This window comes from Rattus rattus, chromosome 10 (assembly GCF_011064425.1).
Source record: "Rattus rattus isolate New Zealand chromosome 10, Rrattus_CSIRO_v1, whole genome shotgun sequence".
NCBI lineage: Eukaryota > Metazoa > Chordata > Mammalia > Rodentia > Muridae > Rattus > Rattus rattus.
Window position 1 is genome coordinate 2,461,484 of NC_046163.1, and position 22,487 is coordinate 2,483,970.

General features: G+C 53.2%; 1 protein-coding gene across 1 annotated transcript; it reads right to left on the bottom strand.

Annotated features, from left to right (window-relative positions):
• Positions 1-1,473: 1,473 nt before the first annotated feature.
• Etnk2 (ethanolamine kinase 2) lies at positions 1,474-20,004 on the bottom strand. The gene is made up of 8 exons (XM_032915548.1): positions 19,348-20,004; positions 17,572-17,831; positions 14,622-14,744; positions 10,180-10,322; positions 8,568-8,651; positions 5,909-6,054; positions 4,522-4,595; positions 1,474-2,454 (listed from the first exon to the last, which is right to left on the bottom strand). Exons 1-8 carry the CDS (start codon positions 19,600-19,602, stop codon positions 2,382-2,384), a joined length of 1,158 nt encoding a protein of 385 aa, XP_032771439.1. The 5' UTR covers positions 19,603-20,004; the 3' UTR covers positions 1,474-2,381.
• Between the last annotated feature and the right edge of the window lie 2,483 nt (positions 20,005-22,487).

The window sequence follows — 22,487 nt, forward strand, 5'->3', positions numbered from 1 at the left end:
CAGGCGCAGTCCGAGGTGTGCCAGTCCAGTTCACACCCCTTCTTTAGGAAAGGCTGCTGCATCATCTGGAGGGGGCCGGAGTCAGCCTTTAAGAATGAGGGATCCTGATGGAGGATCCCTTAGAGGAATGGCCAAAAGGGGCCAGGGTCATCCAGTCCACCAAAGGGGGCCGGAGGAAAAAGACTGGCAAAGGTGGACGCTGTGTGTTGTGGGGTTGAGCCTGAGCGCTGATAGTCTCAATGTTCACTATTTTGGCTACAGACAGACAGACAAGATGGACAGACAGTCTCTCTCTCTCTCTCTCTCTCTCTCTCTCTCTCTCTCTCTCTCTCTCTCTCTCTCTCTCTCTCACCCTTACCCTTCAGCAAAGATGTGGGGAAGTATAGGGAACTTAAGAACTAATGGCGCAGACTTGCCACCAAAGGGAGTTTCTTAATTTTACATGCTGGTGAGACAGTGGATAAAGCGGGATTTAGACCACACACTGCCAAGAACTGGGGCCAGTTGATGAGGGACTGTCCTGACTCCTGGCTCTGTCCTTCAGAGCTCTGGCTGCTGTTTCTTCCTGTCCTCACACTGTTTGGTGCCCTGTCCAGCCCTAACGCAGGTGCCAACAACAAAGAGACCTGCCCTGGCTTCTGTGCCTGGCCCTGTTAAGTGGCCACTAGGGGGAGCTGCTTGACTCAAAACCCCTGACTTCGCTCCAAACTCTCAACTCAGACAATTAGATCCCATAACCTACAGTTGGTCCTGTTGTACCCTGGAGGGTCTGGGCCCTCACCACCAAAGGCATTCCGGGTACCTTTGTCCACAGGCCTCACCTAGCCGCTGTGCTGTCGCCACCCCAAGTCCTCTGGCCAACTGGAACCTCATCCCTTCCCGTGAGAAGCAGGGCAGGGCAGATGGGCAGAAGCAGGGACAGTGTGTTCTGGGCAGCTAGCCACAGGCTCACCTAGCCCCTGCCCACCTCCGCACAGGCCCAGGGTCAGTCCCAGGAAGATGGCCTTGGCCTGGAGCCTAGGGTGACAAGAGGGAGGTGGGACTCAGGCTTGATGGTGAAGGAGCACAGAGTCCTCTGCTATCCCCGCCACTCCCCATTCATTGTAGCACTTGTGTGCAAGGGGGTGACACAAACTACACATGTCCACCCGCGCAGGAGCTCACTCCACCCTGGTTCCAGGGTGGCTGAAGAGTGTAGAGTGGGCGTGGCTACATAATTCGTCCACGACCACCTGAGTCAACAGGTGACCGACCGTGCGGACCCCTCCGTCCCACTCTGGCACCATTTGTATGCCTGGGCATTTCTTTTCCCCCAACTCCTCCTCTATGGCATAGAGGTGTACAGGCTGTGCCTTAACTCAAGCAGGAGGGAACACCAATGGCATAGCAGAAGGGAGGCCGAGTCTGGCCCAGGTCCTCCACGTGCATACAACAAGCCAAGTGGCACTCCAAGCCACTGCATCCAAGACCACATCCCAGAAACAAACATTTTAATGCAGAAAACCATGATAATCTACAAATGAATCACAGTGGAGGCCTATACCGGACCCCCTCAGGAACTGTAAGGACTGGGACGTGGACACTGAACTGACAACACCGTCAGCATCTGGACATGCCCAGGCAGCTGTGCTGGCCTCACGGCACCTAGGCCTTGCCCCCTTGCCTTCCACCATTCATTCCCCAATGGGAAGACCTCGGTTAAGTTCAGAATAGAAGGGGGAGAGGTGGAGGATGCTGCTGGCTCTGGTACCTGCCCCATGACTCAAGGCCAGGCCTACTCCCAGGTCTCTGTCCCTCTCCTCTGCAGGGACCTAGCAGGAGCACAAGGAGGGGACCTAGGGAAGGGGTGGCTGGATGGCGTCTGGCTTGGAGGAGTTGGCAGCCTCAGATAAGGCAGCTGCTGGAGGAACTGTCAAGAGCAGCTGGGACCTCTCCCCCCAAGATGACAGCCGAATTGGCTTCCTGCTGGCTTGGAGCTCAGCACCTCTCACTGGGGCATACATGGCTCAGCTGGAGGCTGGCACCAGAGGTAGAAACAAGCCCTTCCCCTCCCCTGCCAGGAAGGGTCAAGGACGGACTGAAGCAGTCCAAGCTCTAGCAAGCCTGGGCTGGCTACGGTGTGCTCTCACAGGGTGGCAGTGCAGGCCCCAGCCATCTGCAGGCACTTCCTCTCCAAGCCTGGCAGGGTGAAGGGGATCCCCCCCCCCGCAACGCTGGGGCTCCGCAGCCCCTCCAGACAGGAAAGCAAGGTCTTCGTTGGCATCACTGGGGGGGCCTTCTCCAAAGATGCTCACCTTGTCCCAGGGTGCCAACTCCAAGGCAGAAGGGTACCCCGGGGAGCAATTCTGGCAGCAAGAGGGCATGGAGAAACAGGAGGCTGGTCACTTTGGCATCTCCAAGGCCGACACCTGAGGCTTCACCTTAAAGTACTGGTTGAATCGGATCACTGCATACCTGCAGAGGTCAGGCAAGGAAGTGGGTGAGCCGGGAGACTGACAGCCTACTGGGGACTACCTCCAAGCTCAAACTCCTCCAGGTCTGGGCAAGTCAACTGTTGTTTGTTTGCAGACAGGATCTCTCTGTAGAGTCCTCACTCACGGTCTTTGGTGTTTTTTTTTTTTCTTCCGGGATTTAGCCTCCGGACCTCTTGTACTCACGGTCTTTGAACTCACTGTGTAGACCAGGCTGGCTCGAACTCAGAGCCAGCCAAATCTATTGATTCTTCAGTCAGAGTGGAGCAACCCTCCAGTCTGGTCTACAGTAAACAAGGTGCTTACTGTTTTGGGTTTTATTATTTTGTGGTGTTGTTATGGCCCCTGTTTTGCAGTGGGCCTCCTGGACTTTTCAAACTTACTTCTCGCCACCTTCTGGTCTCCAGCCTAGTGAGTGCTCTGTTCTGTCCCTATGCACGACTCTGTCACAAACATAAGACATCTATGTGTCTTTGTGGTTGATTATTTCACCTGGCATGTCCTCAGGGGTCATCTGCATAGCACGTGACCGATCCCCTTCTTGTCAAAGATAAGATAATGTCCTGTGTCATTCATTCACCAGGTGACAACACCTGGCTTCTGCCACGGCCAGAGCTGTAAACATGGGTGTGAGCCTGCTCCTCTTCTGTTCCTCAGGACATAGGCCCAGCCGGAGCAGGAAGATTGCTGGATCACACCGGCGTTCTGCTCTGCCCCCACCCCCTTCTTGAGACAGGATCTCTACATAACCCTGGCTGTCCTGAAACCCATTCTGTAGACCAGGCTGGCCTCAAATTCGTCAGATCCCCCTGCCTCTGTTTTTCTAAGTTAAGCATGGTACCACCACTTCAGTTCTCCTCCCCCCCTTTTGTTCTCCTCTTCTTGTCCTCCTCTTCCTCCTCTTCTTGTTCTCCTCCTCTCCCCCCTCTTCATTTTTTTCTACATAGCTGTTCTAGCTGGCCTGGAGACCAGGCTGTAGACTAGGCTGGCCTCTAGTGAACAGACATTCCCCTGCCTCTGCCTCCTGTGCGCTGAGGTTAAAAGAATATGCTACTACTACCGCCAAGCCCGAGTTCCAGTTTTCAGTGTTTGAAGGAACTTTTTTCTCCAGAATGGGGGCCAGTTTGCGTTACCAGCAGAACGCAAGGGTTCCAGTATCCCCACATCCTTGCAAATGCTCTTGGTTTTCTGCCTTCGCTGGTTCTATATCATATCCCCCCCCCATGTGTGCCCCAGACTCTCAAGAGCCAGCACAGGGTGATTCCCATTAGCTGAGGGTAGATGGGGACAGAAGGGAGGAACTGATTCCCCACCTAGGAGAATTAAGGGGCCTCATTTAATGGGCTCCCCAGCTGCCGTGTAGGAGTTTAGATACGGTCCCTAAGCCTCTGAAGAGGTAGATGCCAGTGGTTTCCAGTAGGGTCAGGTCTCTGTGCAAGACCCTTGCACACTGCAGCTCCTCTTTAACTTTTAAAGAGTGCAGGGGTGCGTATACCACAGTGTAAAGGTCAGAGGACAACTTTAGGGATTCAGTTCCCTCCTCCCACTTTTAAATGGGGTCTGGGGATCAAACTCAGGTCACCAGACTGGGCAACAAATGCCACACACAGGCTGGGGAGCCTTTCTCAGGCTCTGGCTAGGATGGCACCAGTGAGGCGTGGGCCCGGATGCTGGGGAGGACAGTTCAGAGCAGTGGCTCTCAACCTTCCCAAGGCTGCAACCTTTGAACACAGTTCCTCAGGCTGTGGTGACCCCCCAACCATAAAGCTATTTTCATTGCTACTTCATAACTGTAATTTTGCTGCTGTCACCAGTTGTAATGTATTTTTGGAGACAGGTTTGCCAAGTGGGTCACAACCCACAGATTGAGAACGGCGGGTAGAGGTTTAGTGGAGGATGGGGGTGCCTTCACTAGGTTTGGTGGGGCTCCCCAGGCAGCCTCTGCTGCACACTGGAGGGACTCTGACATTTCGTTTTGACTGGCTTTGGTCGATCAAGGCTCTCCCTTCTCACCGCCCACACCCATCGTCCCACAGCTCCCCATACGCACCTGAGGAAGTCAAAGTTGATGGTGGAATACTGGTTCTGTATGAGTGCCCAGAGTGCCCAGAAGAAATGGGATGCCTGCAGACAGGCCAGAGAGGGTCAGCCATACTTGTCACAACCCTCAGCAAGAGAGACAACCACTGTGGGGGTCTTGCAGAGCTAAACACTGGCCGGTGTGGGGAGAAGTGGAGGATGGGCCACTGGATGGCATTTGGGGACTTACTACCTCCTAGTAAAAGGCGAGCAGAGCCAGTTCTATCCAGATCCTAGCACCCAGGTCAGCAGAAGGTGGAGTCCCCAGCCTGCCTCCCTCCACCCCAGGCTCAAAGAGCCAGAAAACTATGATTCCCAGTTGCTTCTGGAAGTTACAACACTAACCCCGTCCCAGGCATCCCAGGCATTGGGGTGTACCCTCAGGGCTTCTCCCATTCCACCCCGAGTTCTAGTCACACAGTTGCTACAAAGGGTTCTCTCTACTTCCCCTGGCTTAGAAGGGGTGAGGCACAGGTGAGCCGGCTAGAATGGGGTTATTTTTGCTTAAAAGGTGAAGTGTTCTTAGGGTGTAACAAGGCACGGGGAGGGCTGGATTTGGGCTGGTGTGAACCAGGGATTTTTAAGGTCTGATGAACTGTGGAAACTGGAGCGACTGGCTTTGTCTCCCTGTGTGTTGGCAATCCCCTAGGCACACACTGGTGGACACTTGTCTGGAGGCAAGGCTGGTGAGTTATGAGCTAGGTAGTGGTTACAAGAAGGGTCTGAGTGCAGCATGAAATGCTAAGGTTAGCTAGCAGAGAGAACTGTCCATCCAAACAGATTTGCTGAGCAGGGGGAACTGAGGTCTTTCTTGGAATTACTCTAGAGAGGTGAGTGTCCAGGCTGGCTGGCAAGGGCAGCAGGAACATTAAGGGGATAACTTTAATGGCTGTTTTCTGACCTTTTCTAGGTAGGGTAAAATCCCCAACTGGGGTGGCTAGTTTTATGCCAGCTTTACACAAGCTAGAGTCATTTTAGAAGAGGGCATCTAAATTGAGAAAATACGATTGACCTGTAGGCTGGTCTGTAAGGCATTTTCAAGACTGATTTGGGAGAACCCAGTCCACTGTGGGCAGTGCTACTCCCTAGGCTAGTGGTCCTGGCTGGCATGAGAGCAGGCAGAACAAGCCATGGGGGAGCAAGCCAGCAAGCAGCGCTCCTCCTAGCTTCTACATCAGTTCTTGCTGCCAGGTTCCTACCTTGACTTCTCTAGCTAATGGACTTCAAGCTGTATGGCAAAATAAACCCTTTTCCCACCCAAGTTGCTTTTGGTCATGTGTATCATCAAAGCAACAGGTGCTCTAAGAACAAATGACCCTAGGCTCTGGGTGGGAGGCTGTGGCGGTCCCAGCACTCACCAGAGCAAATTTGTTGACTTGTGCGTAAAGCCGCTCCACCTCCCTGGGGGACGCAGCTGTCCCCTTCTGTGCCTCCAGATAATAGCGCAGCCACTGCAGCTGGATCTCCCGAGCTGGGTACCGGCAGTAATCAACCTCATTCACACCTAGGGAGCAGGTGAGACAGAAGTTGGTAGAAAAGCTCCTCTCAAGCTTGACACCAGGAGTCTCCTCAGCTGAGCTGTGGGCTGGCCTGGAGAGGCACGGTGTGAGGATAACCTAGCTGGTGGAGGGGTTTCCTCTTCCCGGCTGGGCAGCATTTGCCTAGGGCTGAGGAAGGAGTCTGGCTGAGGGGGTCAAGGGCCAGGTACTGCCCTGCATGTGGTGGGAAACCCAAGGCAGTGCCGCATATGCCTGCCCTTCTATAAAGCAATGCTTCGCAGGAAGTCTCAGGCTTGGCACCACTTGACCTCAGCCGGCCCTTTCATCTCAGAGACCTAATTCTGTCGTCACTTTCCAGACAAGGAGCTGAACTTAGCTACCAGTGTCAAATGCCACTGCTTGCACTGGCATTTCCCAGGGAAGTATCCCCCCTCACCCTCTCCCCCATCATTGATTCCCATGATTGACAGCCCTGTTTGCACCCATCCCTGTCCTATGTGTCTTCAAGCTGCTTCCCAGGCATGTGCTCTGCACAGGGAAGGCCAGGAACAAGAAAGAAATAGTTTAGGGTGGGAGCAGAGCTGGGCCACCATCTCCAGGGTCTCTCGGTTTCCTTCCATACCCCTTCCCCACTTGGTCCTTACACAACCTAGACACACAGAGTTCCCGAGTCCCAAGCCTGTGGGTAGTACATCCCCATGCAGATGAGAAGGCCCAGTGCACACAGCCAGCTGGAGGCGGGGCTGGGCTGGACCTGTATCTTCCCATTGCCCGGAGTCTGCTTACCAGCTCCTAAGGGATACAGTCTACCCATTTTGGAGAAGCTCCAGCTGAACTTTGCCCCGTGCACTGACTAAGGACTCACGCCTCTGCAGCAGCCTCTCGGCGGCTGAGCACTGCCAGGCATATGCCCGTCGGGGCAGTCCTCCCCCTCAGCTCATCACAGCTCAGCTGAGGCCCATCCTCCTCCCTCTGATTGCCCCAGAGAGCTGGGCAAATGCCTGTTTCCCTAAGGTTCTAAAAGATGCGATCGATCAACCCGGGGTGGGTTGGGGTGGGAGCGGCCAAAAGATGGCTTCACATTGGGCAAGGCACCTCAACTTTAAGCCCTAGAGGCCAGCCACGTCACCCTGACAAGCTCACGTGCCAGCCTGCACATGGCCCTCCCACTGTGTCCAAGGCCATTGAGGCATTGGCTATGGTACTATCAACTGTTTTTAACAAGCCCTCAAGCTGGAAAAGATTGTCCTGTTACCCTCTGTGGATGGATCCAGACTGCCATGTATTTATGGTATGGTTATCAAGTCTTGGGGATAGGGGAGAGACTTTTTTCTTTCTCTCTGAGATAAGGTCTCTCTCTCTAGTCCTGGCTGTTCTGGAACTTACTATTCAGATCAGCCCGCCTCTCTCCGCCTCCTGAGTGCTTGGATTGAAGGCATGCATCCCCACACACCCAGCCTTGAGTGTGTGTTAGCACAACGGTGTGACATAGGTATGACACCATCCCCATTTTACAGCCACAGAGGCGGTGGCCTCGATCCAGCACTAGTAACAAAACCAGGACTGAAACTTGGGAGATCGAGTTGCAGAAACACTTCTAAGTGTTCTAATGATCCACCTAGATCATTCGCTCTAGGACACCATGAAAACAGCTCTGTACGGGTTATTTGGTCACACATCCACATCCAGGGCCTTCATGGACAGTTGTACAAGGTGTACATGGCATGTGAGAATGTTAGCCAAGTTGGTGGGGGGCTGTGCTTAGCCTGAGGAAGGGGTATTTTCTTCATTTCTCCCTTCCTCCTCCCCCCACTTTCTTTCTTTATTTCTGGTGCTGGACATTGAATTCAGAGCCTGTAAATGGCAGGCAAGTGTTCTACCTTGGAGATATATCCGTAACTATCTTTAAGATGGGGGTCTCGGGCTGGAGAGATGGCTCAGCGGTTAAGAGCACCGACTGCTCTTCCAGAGGCCCTGAGTTCAAATCCCAGCAACCACATGGTGGCTCACAACCATCTGTAATGGGATCCGATGCCCTCTTCTGATGTGTCTGAAGGCAGTGACAGTGTAGACGCATATATAAAATAAATCTCTTTAAAAAAAAAAAAAGATGGGGGTCTCACTAAGTTGCCCAGGTTGGCCTTGAACACACACTGTAGCCCAGAAAGGCCTTACTTAAACTGGGATCCTCCTGCCTCAGACTCCCAAATAACTGAGAGTACAGGACGGTGCTCCTGAGCCCGGTTTGGAAGGGGGTCTTTTCCTAACTGACACATTTGGCTGAGTAACCCTTAGAAAGCCCATAGTGAGTGCATTTCCCTCATTTGTACAAAATTGCCCCCACAGGCTGGCAGAGGTCGGCTCTTGGCAGGGAGTTCCTTTCTGTGAGGTCCTTTGCTCTTCTAAAGCAGGCTGTGCCCACCTCTCATCAAGTCTAGAACCTAGGAGTGTGGTCCTCCCCACAGGGCTGGCAGCCCATCGTAAGGAGGGCACTGAGGTCAGAGCCACACCTCCCTACCTGCAAACTCATTGAAATGGTTGCCGATGTCGAAAGCCTGGTAGTTGTACCCTGCGTATTCATAGTCGATGAAGCGCACGTGGCCTGTGAGGGAGAGAAGAAGAAACAATGAGAACTGCGTCTCTCAGACCTCCACAGGGCACCCTCTGACTTTCCTTGATATCTGGGACAACCTTTCAGACCCCTCCCATCGGCCCACCTGCCCTCCCCATAGCTCCAGCCCCCTCCAGCTCAGCTGGGTCCTCAGGTTCCCCATCTAAAGGCCACAGCATAGCTAAGAATCAGAGGTAAAGCAAGCATCCTTGCCCACCATGTCTGAGGGTCCCACGTCCCTGGACTCAACCAACTGTAGACTGGAAACCTTCAGAATTTGATCTGAGGGACTGAGACACGGCTCGGTGAGCTACTCTAGCAGAGGGTCTGAAGTTTAATCCCCAGCACTGACACGGTGGCTCACAATGACTACGGGTCCATGGGACCCAGCATCCTCTTCTGTCAGGCACTGCATTAATGTGCTTACATACAGGCAAAATAATCATACACATAAAATAGTAATTTAAAAACTCATATGTGGGCAGGAGAGATGGCTCTCTTCTCTTCCAGAGGTCCTGAGTTCAAGTCCCATGGTGTGTCTGAAGACAGCTACAGTGTACAAATACATCTTTAAAAATTTCATATGTATTAAACATGTACAGACTTATGCCCTTTGTCATCCCTAAGACAACATGTCTTTTTTTATATAAGATCAGTTAATTTTTTTAAACATTTATTTACTTTATTTATATGAGTACACTGTCACTGCCTTCAGACACACCAGAAGAGAGCATTGGATCCCATTACAGATGGTTGCGAGCCACCATGTGGTTGCTGGGAATTGAACTCAGGACCTCTGGAAGAGCAGTCAGTGCTCTTAACCGCTGAGCCATCTCTCCAGCCCCCAAGACAACATGTCTTAACACCTGTTTACCTCATTTCCTGCTGTACTGGGTATGGCAGGTAGCCAGAAGGTACCAGGGGATGCTCTATGGAGGTCGAATGCAAATATTATACTACGTGTTTATCTTCACTTACTCTTGGGGGCTTGAGGGACAGGGTTCTGGGTCTCACACACGGTAGTCAAAGACTCTCCCTGCCAAGCTCCACTCTGCTATTATATAGGAGACTTGGGCACACATGCATGTTGGCACACTCAGCTGTCCCCCAACCCATCTGTCTCATATAATGAGGGGCACCTTTACTTCTGGGGTGGGAGCTGCATTCTTGGCAACAGTGAAAGGCAGGCAGTCTCCCCTTTCTCTTCTGTTTCCCACTTCCCGTGACTGCTCAAGGCTTGGAGAAGACATGATGTCCTCAGAAGGCCTTAAAAAGACCAGGACACATGGCTCGGGCCTCCTGATGTTAAATAGCTTCCCGCCTAAGATTCTGTGTTAGATGTGTTTTTCTAAGTGGGACTTTCCTGTGCTTTTCCTCTTCTTTCTCACAAACTTAAGATCGACACGAGTCATACCTGTGCCCTCCATGAAAAACGAAAGCCAAACCCATGTCTCCTGGAGGTCAGCAGACCAACCAACTGCTCGTGTCCTCTGCATGTGAGGGGCGTGAGGGGCCGTACCTTTGTCACTGTCATAGATGATATTCTTGCAGAGCAGGTCATTGTGACAGAACACCACGGGGGAATCCAACTGGGACAGGTGTTCCTTCAGCCAGGCCAGCTCCTGTTCCAACACCTCTACCTTGGGGACATCTGCAGAAAGGCTGGACAGTGGGGTGGGGGAAAGGCTGCATGTTGGTTGGAGAGGGCTGGCTCAAAAGGGAAGGCCGAAGAGTCTGGCCAAATCATTCCTTTGCGATAGAGACCTCAGACAAAAAGGCCAGCCCAGCAAAGTCCCTGCTTTTGTCACACGTAAGTGTGTCCTGTCCTTCTGGTTCCCATGGTTACACTGAGGAGCAGATTAAAACCTGGTCATAAAGTGGCTGGCAGAAGATGAAAGTCACCAACTAAATGGCATCCCTGCTACGTTGTGAGACGGGCAGGGTGAGGAAGGGGGACCTAGGAGAAGGTAGGAGAGGTGACAGCAAATATCAAGAGGCCACGGGGGCTCCAAGAGGATCAATGGTGAGAAGGGGAACAGAAGTGGCCCAGGGTGCTGGAAACTCCCTAAGAGAGGTTGTGCTCCTGCGAGATGAGGTTCCTCAATAACAGAACCCCAGGATGGGCTGGAGAAATGGCAGAAGGCACCCTGGTGTGACCCCTCATACCCCAACGTCTGACAGCGTCATAGACTGTGGTCTAATCAGTCATCTCACGGACCCGAAAGAAGACAAACTATACTGTCAGAGAAGCAACAGAAAGCACCCCCAACACACCTGGTAGGACAGACCTGTCTTGCCACTCCCAGCAACTAATTCTTGCCACCTTGTGTGACGTGTGCTTCCTGTCCCTGGCTCCCACTAGACCAGCTTAAAAGCTGAGCAAAAATGCATGAGGCTACATCCACCCACCCCCACGTCACACCGAAGTAGCCCTGTCTGCCTAGCATGCTGGGGAATGACATGTTTGGTCAATCAATGCGGGTGTTGGGTGAGGACACACTGTACTCAGAGGCTCTGGACTTCGGCTTTCTGGACACACAGCTCTGTGTACACTGAAAAAGCCAAACAGCGTAGTCTTTCCAAAGTCAAAACTATCCATGGGAGAGGGGTGCTGGCCTGGTCTCCACTCCTGTTTCTCTGCCTGAGGTAGCAGGGGAAGAGAATGAGATGGGCCCTGATTCATCTCCCCACCAGACAGAACTAAGATGTCCCTTTGTCCCCTGTAGAAAAGGGCAGCCAAAGCCAGAGGCACCGCTGGGAAACGAAGGCTCCAGAGAGAAAAGAGGCATCATCCCAGATGCCACACAGCTTGGGCACACATAGACCCAACACCTCGGCTCACCTGGGTTCCCAGCCGCCGCCCAGGGCTGTGTACTCTGATCTGTTCCCTCTGTGTCTGAGAACACAGCCAAAGACAGAGGGGAAGGCCTCCATCCTCAGTAGCCTCCCTGAACGGCTACTCTAAGACTCACTTCGTACTCTGGGGCTATCTCAAGATAAGGGCTGAGGAGACTTCCTTTGGCTTGCCCAGGTCTCAGTCTGAAAATCATGCTGCAACATCCGGATGCCTGCTCCCAGTCTCTGGCCTCAGTCTGACCCTAGCTTTGCCACACCAAGGCCACTGTGACATTTCCTATGAGAACAATCCAGGCCTATCTCCAGGGGCCCCTTTGACCGCAGTGTCCCTCCCTGAACATGTGGCCCTCTGCCAGTTTTGCTGCCTAAGCATCACCAGACTCCTCCACCTCTGATGGCAGCGGGGTGGCCATCTCTGCCATCCAGAAACAGCAGAAGGGATGAGGGGCTGGGATCTCTGGAAGGCCTGGGACTCCTGCCTGGGGAGAGACTGCTGCTTGCTTGGCCACCTCCAACCAGTTCCCAGTGGAGGAACAAAAGTTTGCTCTCCCCTCAGAGACCAATTCTCTACTGCTTCAGTCTCCTGGCTTTCTGCCTTCGCCCTCTAATGGGCCCATTGATCAGTAGCCCCCCCACCCCCACATTGTGTCCCTAGGGCCAAACAGCCACTACTGCCACCAAGTCATTTTCTGCACTCTCTGACATAGTCTATCCTCCATTTGCACCCACCTGTCAAGCTATCCCAAGCAGTGTTACCCTTATGTGTTCCATGCTTCGAAGGGACCGTTCAAATGCCGTCCTGGGTCCAATAAGAGCCCTCCCCAACCTGGACTGGCAAAGTGCATTCAGCGAGCCCTATATGGAGGATCTGGTTCTCCTAGCTTGGCTCTCATGATCCTAGAACCTGCCTCCAGCTTATCTCCCGAGCTCAATTACACAACCAACCCTTTCACCAGAGGTGTCCTTATGTCCAGAAGGTCCCTTCCTAAACCATAGTTCTAGGTCCCATACCTTCCTAATAGTTGTAATAGCATGGAGCACCCTATGTAAATCCTAGCATTTTGGAGACCGGGACAGTAGGATCAAGACAGGTTAGCCTGGGCTAAGTGAATTTGAGGCCAGTGTGGGCTACATCCTGAGACTCTGTCTCAAACAAACAAAAACCAAACACACATTCCTGTTTCCTGACACTTGTTCCCTTCCGTCCTGGCTCCTTAGCCTGGTACCCAAGCCCCCTTCCGTCGAGCTCCTATTCCCTACTTGAACAGCCTCCTGAACACCAGTTCTAGCCACGTTCACCTACTCGGCAGCCTTGGGGAGACCTGTCTTCTGAGCTAGAGCAGCCCCTCTCATCTTGCCCTGCCGACTCTGCCACGATGACTTTTGCTGCCCCTTCCTATCCCTGCTTATGCCTTACCCACCCTGCCTTCTTTTGTGCCGAGTACAAGCATGTTCTGTTTATACAGCCGGCTTCTAAACTCCTCATGGGCAGGGCCTGTGTCACAATCACCTTCAATTTTCTAACATTTTAATCCCAGTCAATCAATGTTTGTGAAATGAAGGACCGAGTAAGTTGGGACCTGACGACTGAATGAATAGGTAATGCCTGGAGCCCAAGATGACTCATCTAGGTTTCATAGCTGTTTGGCACTGACCTGCGGGGGACAGGCAGAGCACGACTAAAGACCAGGGGATAATCCCTTAGACAGGCTCGAGGAAGTTAAATCTCCATTTCCCAGAAGCCAAAGGCAGAGCAAGAACAAAAGGTGTTGGCCAGCTCTTCATGAAGGACCTCTCACTTCCTGACAAGGTTAGTCGCCGAAGCCTCACAGGGACAGCAGTGAAGGGAAGCTACAGGGACCAAGCATGTGTGAGTACCAGGACCACACCTAGTGACCAGCAAGTCCCATCTCCATCTGTCAGATAACGGTGCTGGCTGGAGGGACATACTACACTCCGGTCTTCAGACCCATGGAAGTCCTTGTCCCAGGATGTGAACATCGTCAGACAGAGGGCAGGCTAGTGCCATCCTGGGCACCCCAGAACAATCTTTGGGTGTATAAAGTCATGGGTGTGTGTAAGAGACACAAAATGGGGTCAGAGTTAATGACGGCCGTCTCAGAGGAGGGAGTGAGAGTGCTTCCTCTCAGACCTCCCTCTTACCACCCCACTACTGTGACACTTCCGCAGAAGTGGCGTTCAAATTAACTGCGTATTTCAAAAACTGCTAGGAGAGGACTTTGAGTGTCCAGCACAGATAAGTGGCGACCATCTGAAGTGAAGACACGTGACACCCTGATATTATCACTGCACGCTGTACAATTATCTGTCAACCAAGGACATCCAAATACATTTTAAAAGGCGATTTTTGCTGGGTATAATCCCAGCTCTTGGGAGACAGAGGCAGGCAGATCTCTGTGAGTTCAATGTCAGCTTGGTCTACATAGTGAGTTCCAGGCCAGAGGGGGCTACACTAATTCGAAAAGCCGGGGAGAGGGGGTTGGGAGGTTTGGGAAACTCCTGTCCCTGGAAAGGGTACTTCAAGAAGCAGTGGGTGTGATTAGGGACATACTAGGGAGCATGATTCCCAAAGCTACACAGGCACAAGAGAAGAACAGGCAATCAGGAGACCTCGGCATCCCAAAGGCTTGCTGTTTTCTCTTAGGACCCCACTGAACTCAGGACCTCGGGTTCCCAGAGGCTCCACCGGCCCATGGTTCCAAAGACAGAAGACTGCTTCCGAAGAGCTAAGTCCTGACACGGAAGCCTAAGGCCTCACAGTGACAGCAGAACTTTCTGTAGCAACACTAGTGTCTTCTAAGGAAGAAAGGGGGAGTTGTTCTAATCCTACTGCCTGACAGTCAGAAAACTCAAAGAGAAATAGGTGCTAGTATGCAAAACTGCTGGTCCCTGTGGCCGAAATGCAGTCAATGGCCTCCCTCTGCTAGCACTGTGACTCAGGATTCAAGGTGCTCAGGAGAAACTCCCCCTCCCTGGCAACTGCTTCCCTGAAGTCTTCTGAGAGTGGGCGTGGCCAAGAGTAGAGGCGGGGCCAAGAGTAGGGGGCGGGGCAGAGACACTGGCAAGCCTCTCAGATCTCTGTACCTGGGACTGATCTCATCCTTGACCAGCGTGAAATAGCGGTGCATCTTATGCCAGAGAGTGGGCTTAGGCAGACTGCCATTGGCGTGGATGGTGTGAATCTTTGCCATTTCTAGGGCGATTAACCTACAACAGAAATGGGAGGAACAGAGTGTCAGCACTGGGCTTCTCCTCCTGCTCAGCCCCCCATGACCAGAAAAGGTCTGGAAGGTTCTTCTAGATACTAGCCAGAAGGCCACATGTGGGGTCATTACAGGTTCCACGAGCCTTTGGTCTCCCAAAGACAGTTTCCACAGAAGGCGGGAAAATGCAGTAAGACTGATAGCCATTGCTGCTTTTCTAGTCCCAGAGCTGGGCCAGAGAAAAACAGAGCACCATTTGCCTCAGGCCAGTGGTGTGGCTCTTCTCAGCCTTCCCGTAGCAGCCCCTGAGAACATGGCATATGGACTGAGCCAGGCATAAAGGCAGGAGCCTTCCTCCCCCACCCCTGGACGTCGCCCCCTCCTCCTAGGTCCCTTTCCATGAAGAGTTCAGTGGGTGTTGATGCTAGGGAAAGAGGAAAAGCCTCTTATCAGTCTGGCCAAGGTGAGGAGGCTGGCCCAAGGGCAGCCCCTTCTGACACCACTGGGAGTTGATGCTGGTGGGCGGACACCAAGGACACAAAACAAATCAGCCTTCTATTTTCCAGTTCTCCCACAGACATTATCCAAGTTCCTGGAGGAGAATGAGTGGTTGTCCTGGAGGAGGAGTGGGTAGCAGGGAGGTCTGCAGGGAGTAAGCAGGGATGAGTAGAGGGCTGGCTACTGAGGGGGGAAGAACCTTGATAAGAACCTAGCGCCAAGGCCAGTGCCGAGGTCAGCGCGGAGGGTGGGGTCGCAGCTGGGCTCTGCCGGCCCTCCCTTCTGCCTGCCAAACCTCCAACATTCAAGTTTCTGAGCTTTCCCTGCCTCTGCCTGTCGCTGGAATAATAACCCGGGGAAGGACAACAAAGACGCTGCTTGTTTGAAACCTTGTTACAGAGCTGTCCTGAGGACACTCCTCCCCTTGCCAGGCCTGGGAAGGGACCACTGGGAAGGGACACTAGACACTATCAGGATAGCAGCGAGCTCAGGCTCCTCCCACAAGCCTCCCGCTTGGTCGAGGGTGGAGGGCGGTCCGAGGCTGAGTAGGTCCATGGAGGTCAGAGGTCTTGGGGGAGGTGAGAGCCCACTAAAGGTCTGGGGAAAAGCAGACACAGACCTGAGGCGCCGCCCTAGTCTTCCTCCCCTGGGAAGGTTCTGAACTGAGCTGCCTCTTGAATGTCAATAGAGCTGTGGTGTGAATAGCAACAGAAGTAACTTCAGTACTCAGCACTTTCAAGCTGCAGAGCTTCAGCAGACCCGGCTGGGGATGGGCTCAAGGGATATCGTGGTGGGGGTGGGGGGGCGTTCCTGCAAATTCCCCTGTCACCATGACAGGATGGGAACAGCTCCATCCTGGGAAAGTCACCAAGGAAAGGCCTACCTCCCACACTCACCCCAATTTCTGGCTCTCCCTCAGACACCAACTTCTTATGACACCTAAATCCCCCTTCAAGTTTCTTGACAGTGGTAATTGTTTCCAGAAAGAGGGTGAGCGAGGGCATGGGGTTCAGAGAGGCTGAGAGAGACTAGGAGTGGTGGGGACCTGCCAATATTTGAGCTTATTTACACAAGACTAAGGGAGGAGCAGTGGGGGTTGGAGGGGTGAGGAAGCAGGGCAGGGTCCCCTGGACTCTGCTTTGACCTCACTTCTCCAGGTTGGGTGCTCTCAGATTGAACTCCAATGACCCCTGCATAGGTGGGCACGCCCTTCACCCCCTCTACCCAGCACACAGCTCAAATACATTGCTCTGAGGTCCTAGCAGTCTTCAAGGCAGCACTGAAGGCTGGAGGGCCAGCCACGTATGCAAAGAGAGTCAAATGGACTTAACTTGGGTTTACTGGTGGGCACATAAGGAGCACAGAAGAGGCCAGACTTACCCTTAGATGGGCAATACTGCCCTCGGTATGGAAGAAAAAGTCTCCTTCCTCTTGGGTTGGACACAGCATATGTCAAGCAAAGCCCCTAGGCAGAGCTTGCACTGCTGTCCCCAGCATCAGGAATAAACCTCAGGCCTTACTATGATGGTCTTGTGGCCTTTACCCACATGAGTCTGGGAGGAAGACGAAGATACTGCTTGACCCTTGCCCTACTTCAGTCGGAGCAGAGAGTGTGGTATACTCTCTGCTCTAGAATAGTAGCCACAGGGCTTGAAGGTAAAATGCAGTCCCTAGATCCTACATATCCTGAGCTTTCCTGGGACTAGGACCTAGTCCTTGTGGGCCTTCTGCATGGAGACCTTCACAGTACGCCAAACCTGGGTCTTATTGTCAAGGGCCCAATAGGGCCTTGAGCTATAGGGAGGAGAGGCTATTCCTGCTAAAGTTGACTTAGTTCATCCTGCGTAGGCTCGTTTGTCTGCACACTTGTCTGTGCTTGCAGAAGATGGGAGGGGAAGCTGGTCAAGGTGGCGCACACCTTTAATCCCAGCATTTGGGAGACAGAGGCAGGTGGGTCTCTTAGAGTTGGGAGCTAGCCTGGTCTACACATCGAATTCCAGGACAGTTATTGCTATTGGATGACTCTGGCTCCAATAAAAATAAAATGAATAGAAAAGACAGGCGGGGGTAGAAACCCTGTGCGCTTTCAGAATTTGGCTCAGATCTCATTCCCAGGGCTTCTGAACGTTTCCACGTCAGACACGGAATGGACAGAGGTTTGAGAAATGGGGGATGGGTTGGGAATGGTAGCCTCTGAGTGGAGCATAGTAACCAACATTTCCATGCAATAGCAGACCCTAGGACTCCTCATTCGTTCACTGAAAAAGCCAGCCAAGAGCATCAAAACCACAGCCTCAGAGAAAATGATGTATAATGCCCCATGCCCTCCTCACCTGAAGAGATGGGGCTCTCGGATATGCTCTGGTCCCAGGGCCACACCCTGCATGTACTCGTAGCATAGCCCGTTCTGAAAGGTACAGTAGAGTTTGGGGGCGCAGCCGTGCGCTCGCAGCAGTTGGAAGTTTCTGATCTCATTCTCCCGGTCCACCAGCAACTCTGTCCACTCCCCGTACACCCGGACCAGCACGCAGTCCCGCATGTCCTCCTCCACATAGCAGGCCAATAGCTTGTTGGTGATGCCATCTTTGAAACGCTAGCAGGGGGAGAGGGCAGACATGGGTGGGAGGGTGTGGTATGATCCTCCGCTCTCTTCCCAGGGCTTCAGTCAAAAGCAGAATGTGTTCATTTGAATGCTGAACACAACCCCACACTGACTAGAACTACACTGAGCTTAGAGTAAAGGAAAACTCAAGGTGGTGGGTGGTGGGGAGCAGCCACATTGAGCCCAGGCACACTCACTCAGCCTACGTATGCCTCCAAGGCATGGTATTCGGCAGAGTGGACGTGTCCACGCTAGACAGTGGGTAAAGGCCCTCCCTTCTTTCTCCATCCTGGCCCTGAAAGAACCCACTGCAGGAAAGAATGTAGCCAAGGAGAGCTGGAAGTTGCCCAGACAGACACCCTGACCAGCTAGTTGCCTCTCACCAAGGCAGCAAGGGCTCTCAGAGCTGTATCTCCTGCTCTATCCAGTGGCAGAGAGACAAGGAGGGTACTGAAGTTGGCAATCGTCCCAGGGCTTTGGTGGCCAGAGATCCTTGAATCTCTGAATTCCACACCAGGAGAAACAGGAGACAGCAGGAGTGGAAACACAGACTCTGATAAGGAGGGAGGAACCATAAACTAAAGTTTTACAGGCACCATGGGGCAAAGCTGGATGGGACTTCAGAGGCCTCCTGAACCCATTCTGGGTGAGAAAACAGGCCCGGATTAGCATATATTACACTAGCGCTGGATTTAATCTCATGTCGGCTCCTTCACTGCCTTGCTCCTGACCAGGTCTTCTGAAAATGCTACACCATCCTCAAAGCTGCCCCTTCTCTATCCAGAAGGCCTGTGACATGGAGCTCAACCCCTTTGTAGGCTGCCCAGGGTGTAGGGCTGGGTAGGTTTTTAAGGGAATTAGGACAGCCAGGGAGTGAGCTAGGGGCCACGGTGGGCGTCTCTGCCCACAGATGTGTGTGGGAGAAAATATTCAGCTGAGGTGGAAAGAAAATGGGGTGGGAGCGAAAGGGGCGTTGTTCAGAGCTATGTGAAGGTCTCAGTGCTTATCTGGAATTCCGAATTTCACAGGGCTGACTCCTGGAGCCACAGGGAATGAGTGCTCAGATCCCTGAGACTTGGATCTTCACGTTAGGGTGAAGGAACAGCACGAGTGTAGGGGGAGGTTTCCTTAAAAGTTCGTGCCTCCTCCAGTTTCAGAGTGGCTGGGTAGCACTTCTGAGCAACTAGGGGACAAGCACGCAGCGACAGGGGGTGGGGCTGCACGCGCAGCAAGCTGACAGTGGGCAGGTGGACCTCCGGTGGCGTGCTTGGGAACCTCAGGAGCCGGCGAATGGGGAGGGTCCAGGAAAGCGTGAGCCCAGCTTTGCATAGGGATCAAAGAGAAATGGAGAGCTAACACAGAGACAAACCACGGTCCAAAATCTCTCCTGCGCAACAGACGCACAATCCTGGAACCCGCACTTGGAAGGATGCACTGTCGGGCGTCCACGCAGCCCCTCTGCAGCCCAGGCAGCGCCCCATCCCCGGCCTCGCGCCCTCTTGGCTACCTTGGTCCGAACTTGTTCCGGCTTCCAGTGCGGCCGCAGCTCCCGGATAAGGCGCAGGGCACCGGGGAGGATGTCGTCCTGGTCCACTGCGATGGCGAAGCACGGGACGGCGGCCCTCGGGGGCCCTGGAGGCTCCCAGCAGCTGGCGCTGGCCACCGCCTTCTCCTCCATGCTCCATGAGCACTGCGGGCAAGGCTCCTGCCTCCGCAGGTAAAAGGGCGAGCACGGCACTGGAGCTGAAGGGGGCACAGCCATCCCCAGCAGCCCCACCCCCTCGGAGCCGCCGCGCCCGCGTTAGCCCCTACGGGGGGGCCCTGAGAGGGAGTGGGAGTGGTCGAGGAGGGGCCAGGGGAAGTCCATGACTCATGAGCGAGCTGCCTGTTCCGATCTCCGGCGCGCAGCCGGGCAGCACAGCTGGCCCGGGATCGCCAAGGTCCGCCGCGACAGTGACATCATGGGCCGCAGTAACGCCCCTTGCCCGCCCCGCCCCCGCCTCCGGGCGAGTGCAGCCCGCCATCTCCCGCGGCTGGGTCCGCCGCTACCTGGAGCTCTGGGTGGGGGTGATGCCCCGCCTTAATGACGCAAAGGGCGGAGCCTCTCAGGCCCCGCCCCAGATTCCTGCTCTGGCATCCTAGTGCTGGTCAACCAGTTTCCCATTGGAGCCCACAGCCCTTTGCCTGCTCTTCCCGATAGTCTACGCTAAGGGGTTGAGTCTAAGGCGGGAAGAGCTTGTCTTTGTCCCAACCTCATCCTGGAATGTGGAGATCGGATGCTCTTATGGTGTGAGCTTTGGCTTGCCATTAAATTTCTGGACTCTTGGGAAAGGTTGGACTGCATTTCTAAGGTCTTCTAGGCATCATTCAGCACCACACACACATGGTGGTGGTGTCCCATAGGCAAATTGGACGCTGATTGAACATTCCCAGGTACTTTATGAGCACACGAGCACATCGTAAGCCAGGACTTTGAGCAAGAGTGAGTTTGGCTCACTAAATAATCCTTAAGTCTTCCTCCCTGTCCTGTGAGGCTGACTGGGCACTGAGAGTCAGTCACACAGGTGCCTGGAGCCCAGCGCTTTGTTGAGCAAAGAGATGATCAAAGGCCGTGGTACAACCTAGGGACCTAAGTGCATGTAGAGTGGCACAGATCCTAGGGAAAGGGATAAGTGCCCTAGCAGACTTACAGCGCAGAGAAGACCCGTGGAAAAGAAGCCCTGCCAGTCTTTGGAAAGCCCCTCCCTTAGCCATATGTTTCCCCTGGTCACCTCCAGAGCAAAACCAGTTAGCTGCCAGCCCTCTAGCATAGAGAGAGAAACTTAGGCTTGCCTCAGGGACGTCATTTCTCACCACTTCACACTGCCCCACTTGAAAAATGCCTACAAAATGGACGTGTTTCCGTGTCCCCAAGTTGTCCTTCTGACCTATTCAGGAACCTCTCCACCACAAGGCCTTTTGGTTCTTGCTTCTCAGCACACAGGTCTATGCTGGTGCCTCTTACGGGGGGCCACTAGCCCCTCGTGGCTACTCAGCCCTTGAAATGTCGTCAGTGTGACATTTCGTGTAACTTTAATCTTAGTAAGCACACAAGCAACCGTATGCAGCCTCAGTATTGGACATTGTAGCAGATGATCAGGGAGGGAACACCTACTTAAGGTCATGAAGTCCCGGGATGCCAGAACTGGAAAGAACATTGCCTCTAGCTCTTCCTTTTGCAATAAGCAAAGCAAACCTTGCAGCACAAGGGAACATAATCTGTGAGAGTCTCCGCTCTATACCAGCACCCTGCAAGCAGCTCCTGTTATACAAATATCACCTCAGAGAAGCCCTGGGTCCTTAACCTAGGGAGAGTGAAATCCTTCAGGGCTTGGTTGGGACACTCAGTACCTTTATTTTTTTATTTTATTATTTTATTTTATTTTTATTTTTTTGGTCAAAAGAGGGATGAGGACCCACATGTAGGTGCTGCTTTCTCATCTCCTGGGCACTCTTCATGGGCAGCCTGAAGGGTGAGTGGGAAAAGAGCCCTCCACTTAAGCTCTACCAGCCCATTGTGGGTGGTGCCGTCCCTGGGCTGGTAGTCCTGGGTTCGATAAGAAAGCAGGCTGAACAAAGCCTACGGAGCTCATTCCTGGAGGTGGAAGACTGCCCGTGTGGGCACCTGACCCCAAGCAAGGTGTTTGGAGCTCTGTCCCTGTGCCAGCACCACTCACATGGGATTGAGGTGAGAGTTCGCCCTCCCTCCCACCCCCACCCCCAACCCCACCCAGGAGCTGAGTCATCTGGGCTGGATTCTAGGATAGCTTTTCAGGATTCTTCCCTGCTCGATTCTTCACCCAGTTATCTTGGGCAAATTAGCCTTTCTATCTCTATGTGTTTTTCACGTGTGACGTAGGAGCGTTGGATGTCTGACATTCCGTGTTCTTGCACGGTGACGACTTAGATTGCCTCTGTAAATGGTCACATGGGGCAGGGGCACACAGAGAGTGCAGAGGAGCGTGCCGACAGAAGTTTTCCAGGGAATTCTACATAGGGTTGGATTGTTCAGCAACACGGAGCCTGGGGGATGAAACGCCATGACCCACTTGGCGAGGAAAGGGTCTGTTTGGCCTACACTTCCACATCACAGGTCATCAGCAAAGGAAGTCAAGACAGGAACTCAACAGCAGGGCAGGAACCTGGAGGCAGGAACTGTAGAGACCATGGAGGAGTGACGCCTCCTGGCTTGCTCTTTTTGGCCCACAATGGGCTGGACCCTTACCCATGATTCACTAATTCTACAGCCCATCTTCTGGAGGCATTTTCTTAATTGAGGTGCCTTCCTCTCAGATGACTTTAGCTTGTGTCAAATTGACATTAAACTACTTGTTAACACTCTACTGCCATAGCCCTAAGGCCTAGAGGGACATGGGGCCTATCTCTTAGTAAACTTTCCAGCCAAAATTGTATGAAAAATTTCTATGTGAATCTGGTGGACAGTAGACAGAAGCCATCAACCTTACACACAAAAACATCAGTGTATGTGTGTGTGTGTGGGACTCTACTTTGTCACATTCTCCCTCTGTCCATCTCTCTGTTTCTTTCTCTCTATGTCTCTGCCTGTGTGTTTTTCCATGCCTCTGTCTTTGTCTCTGTCTCTCTGTT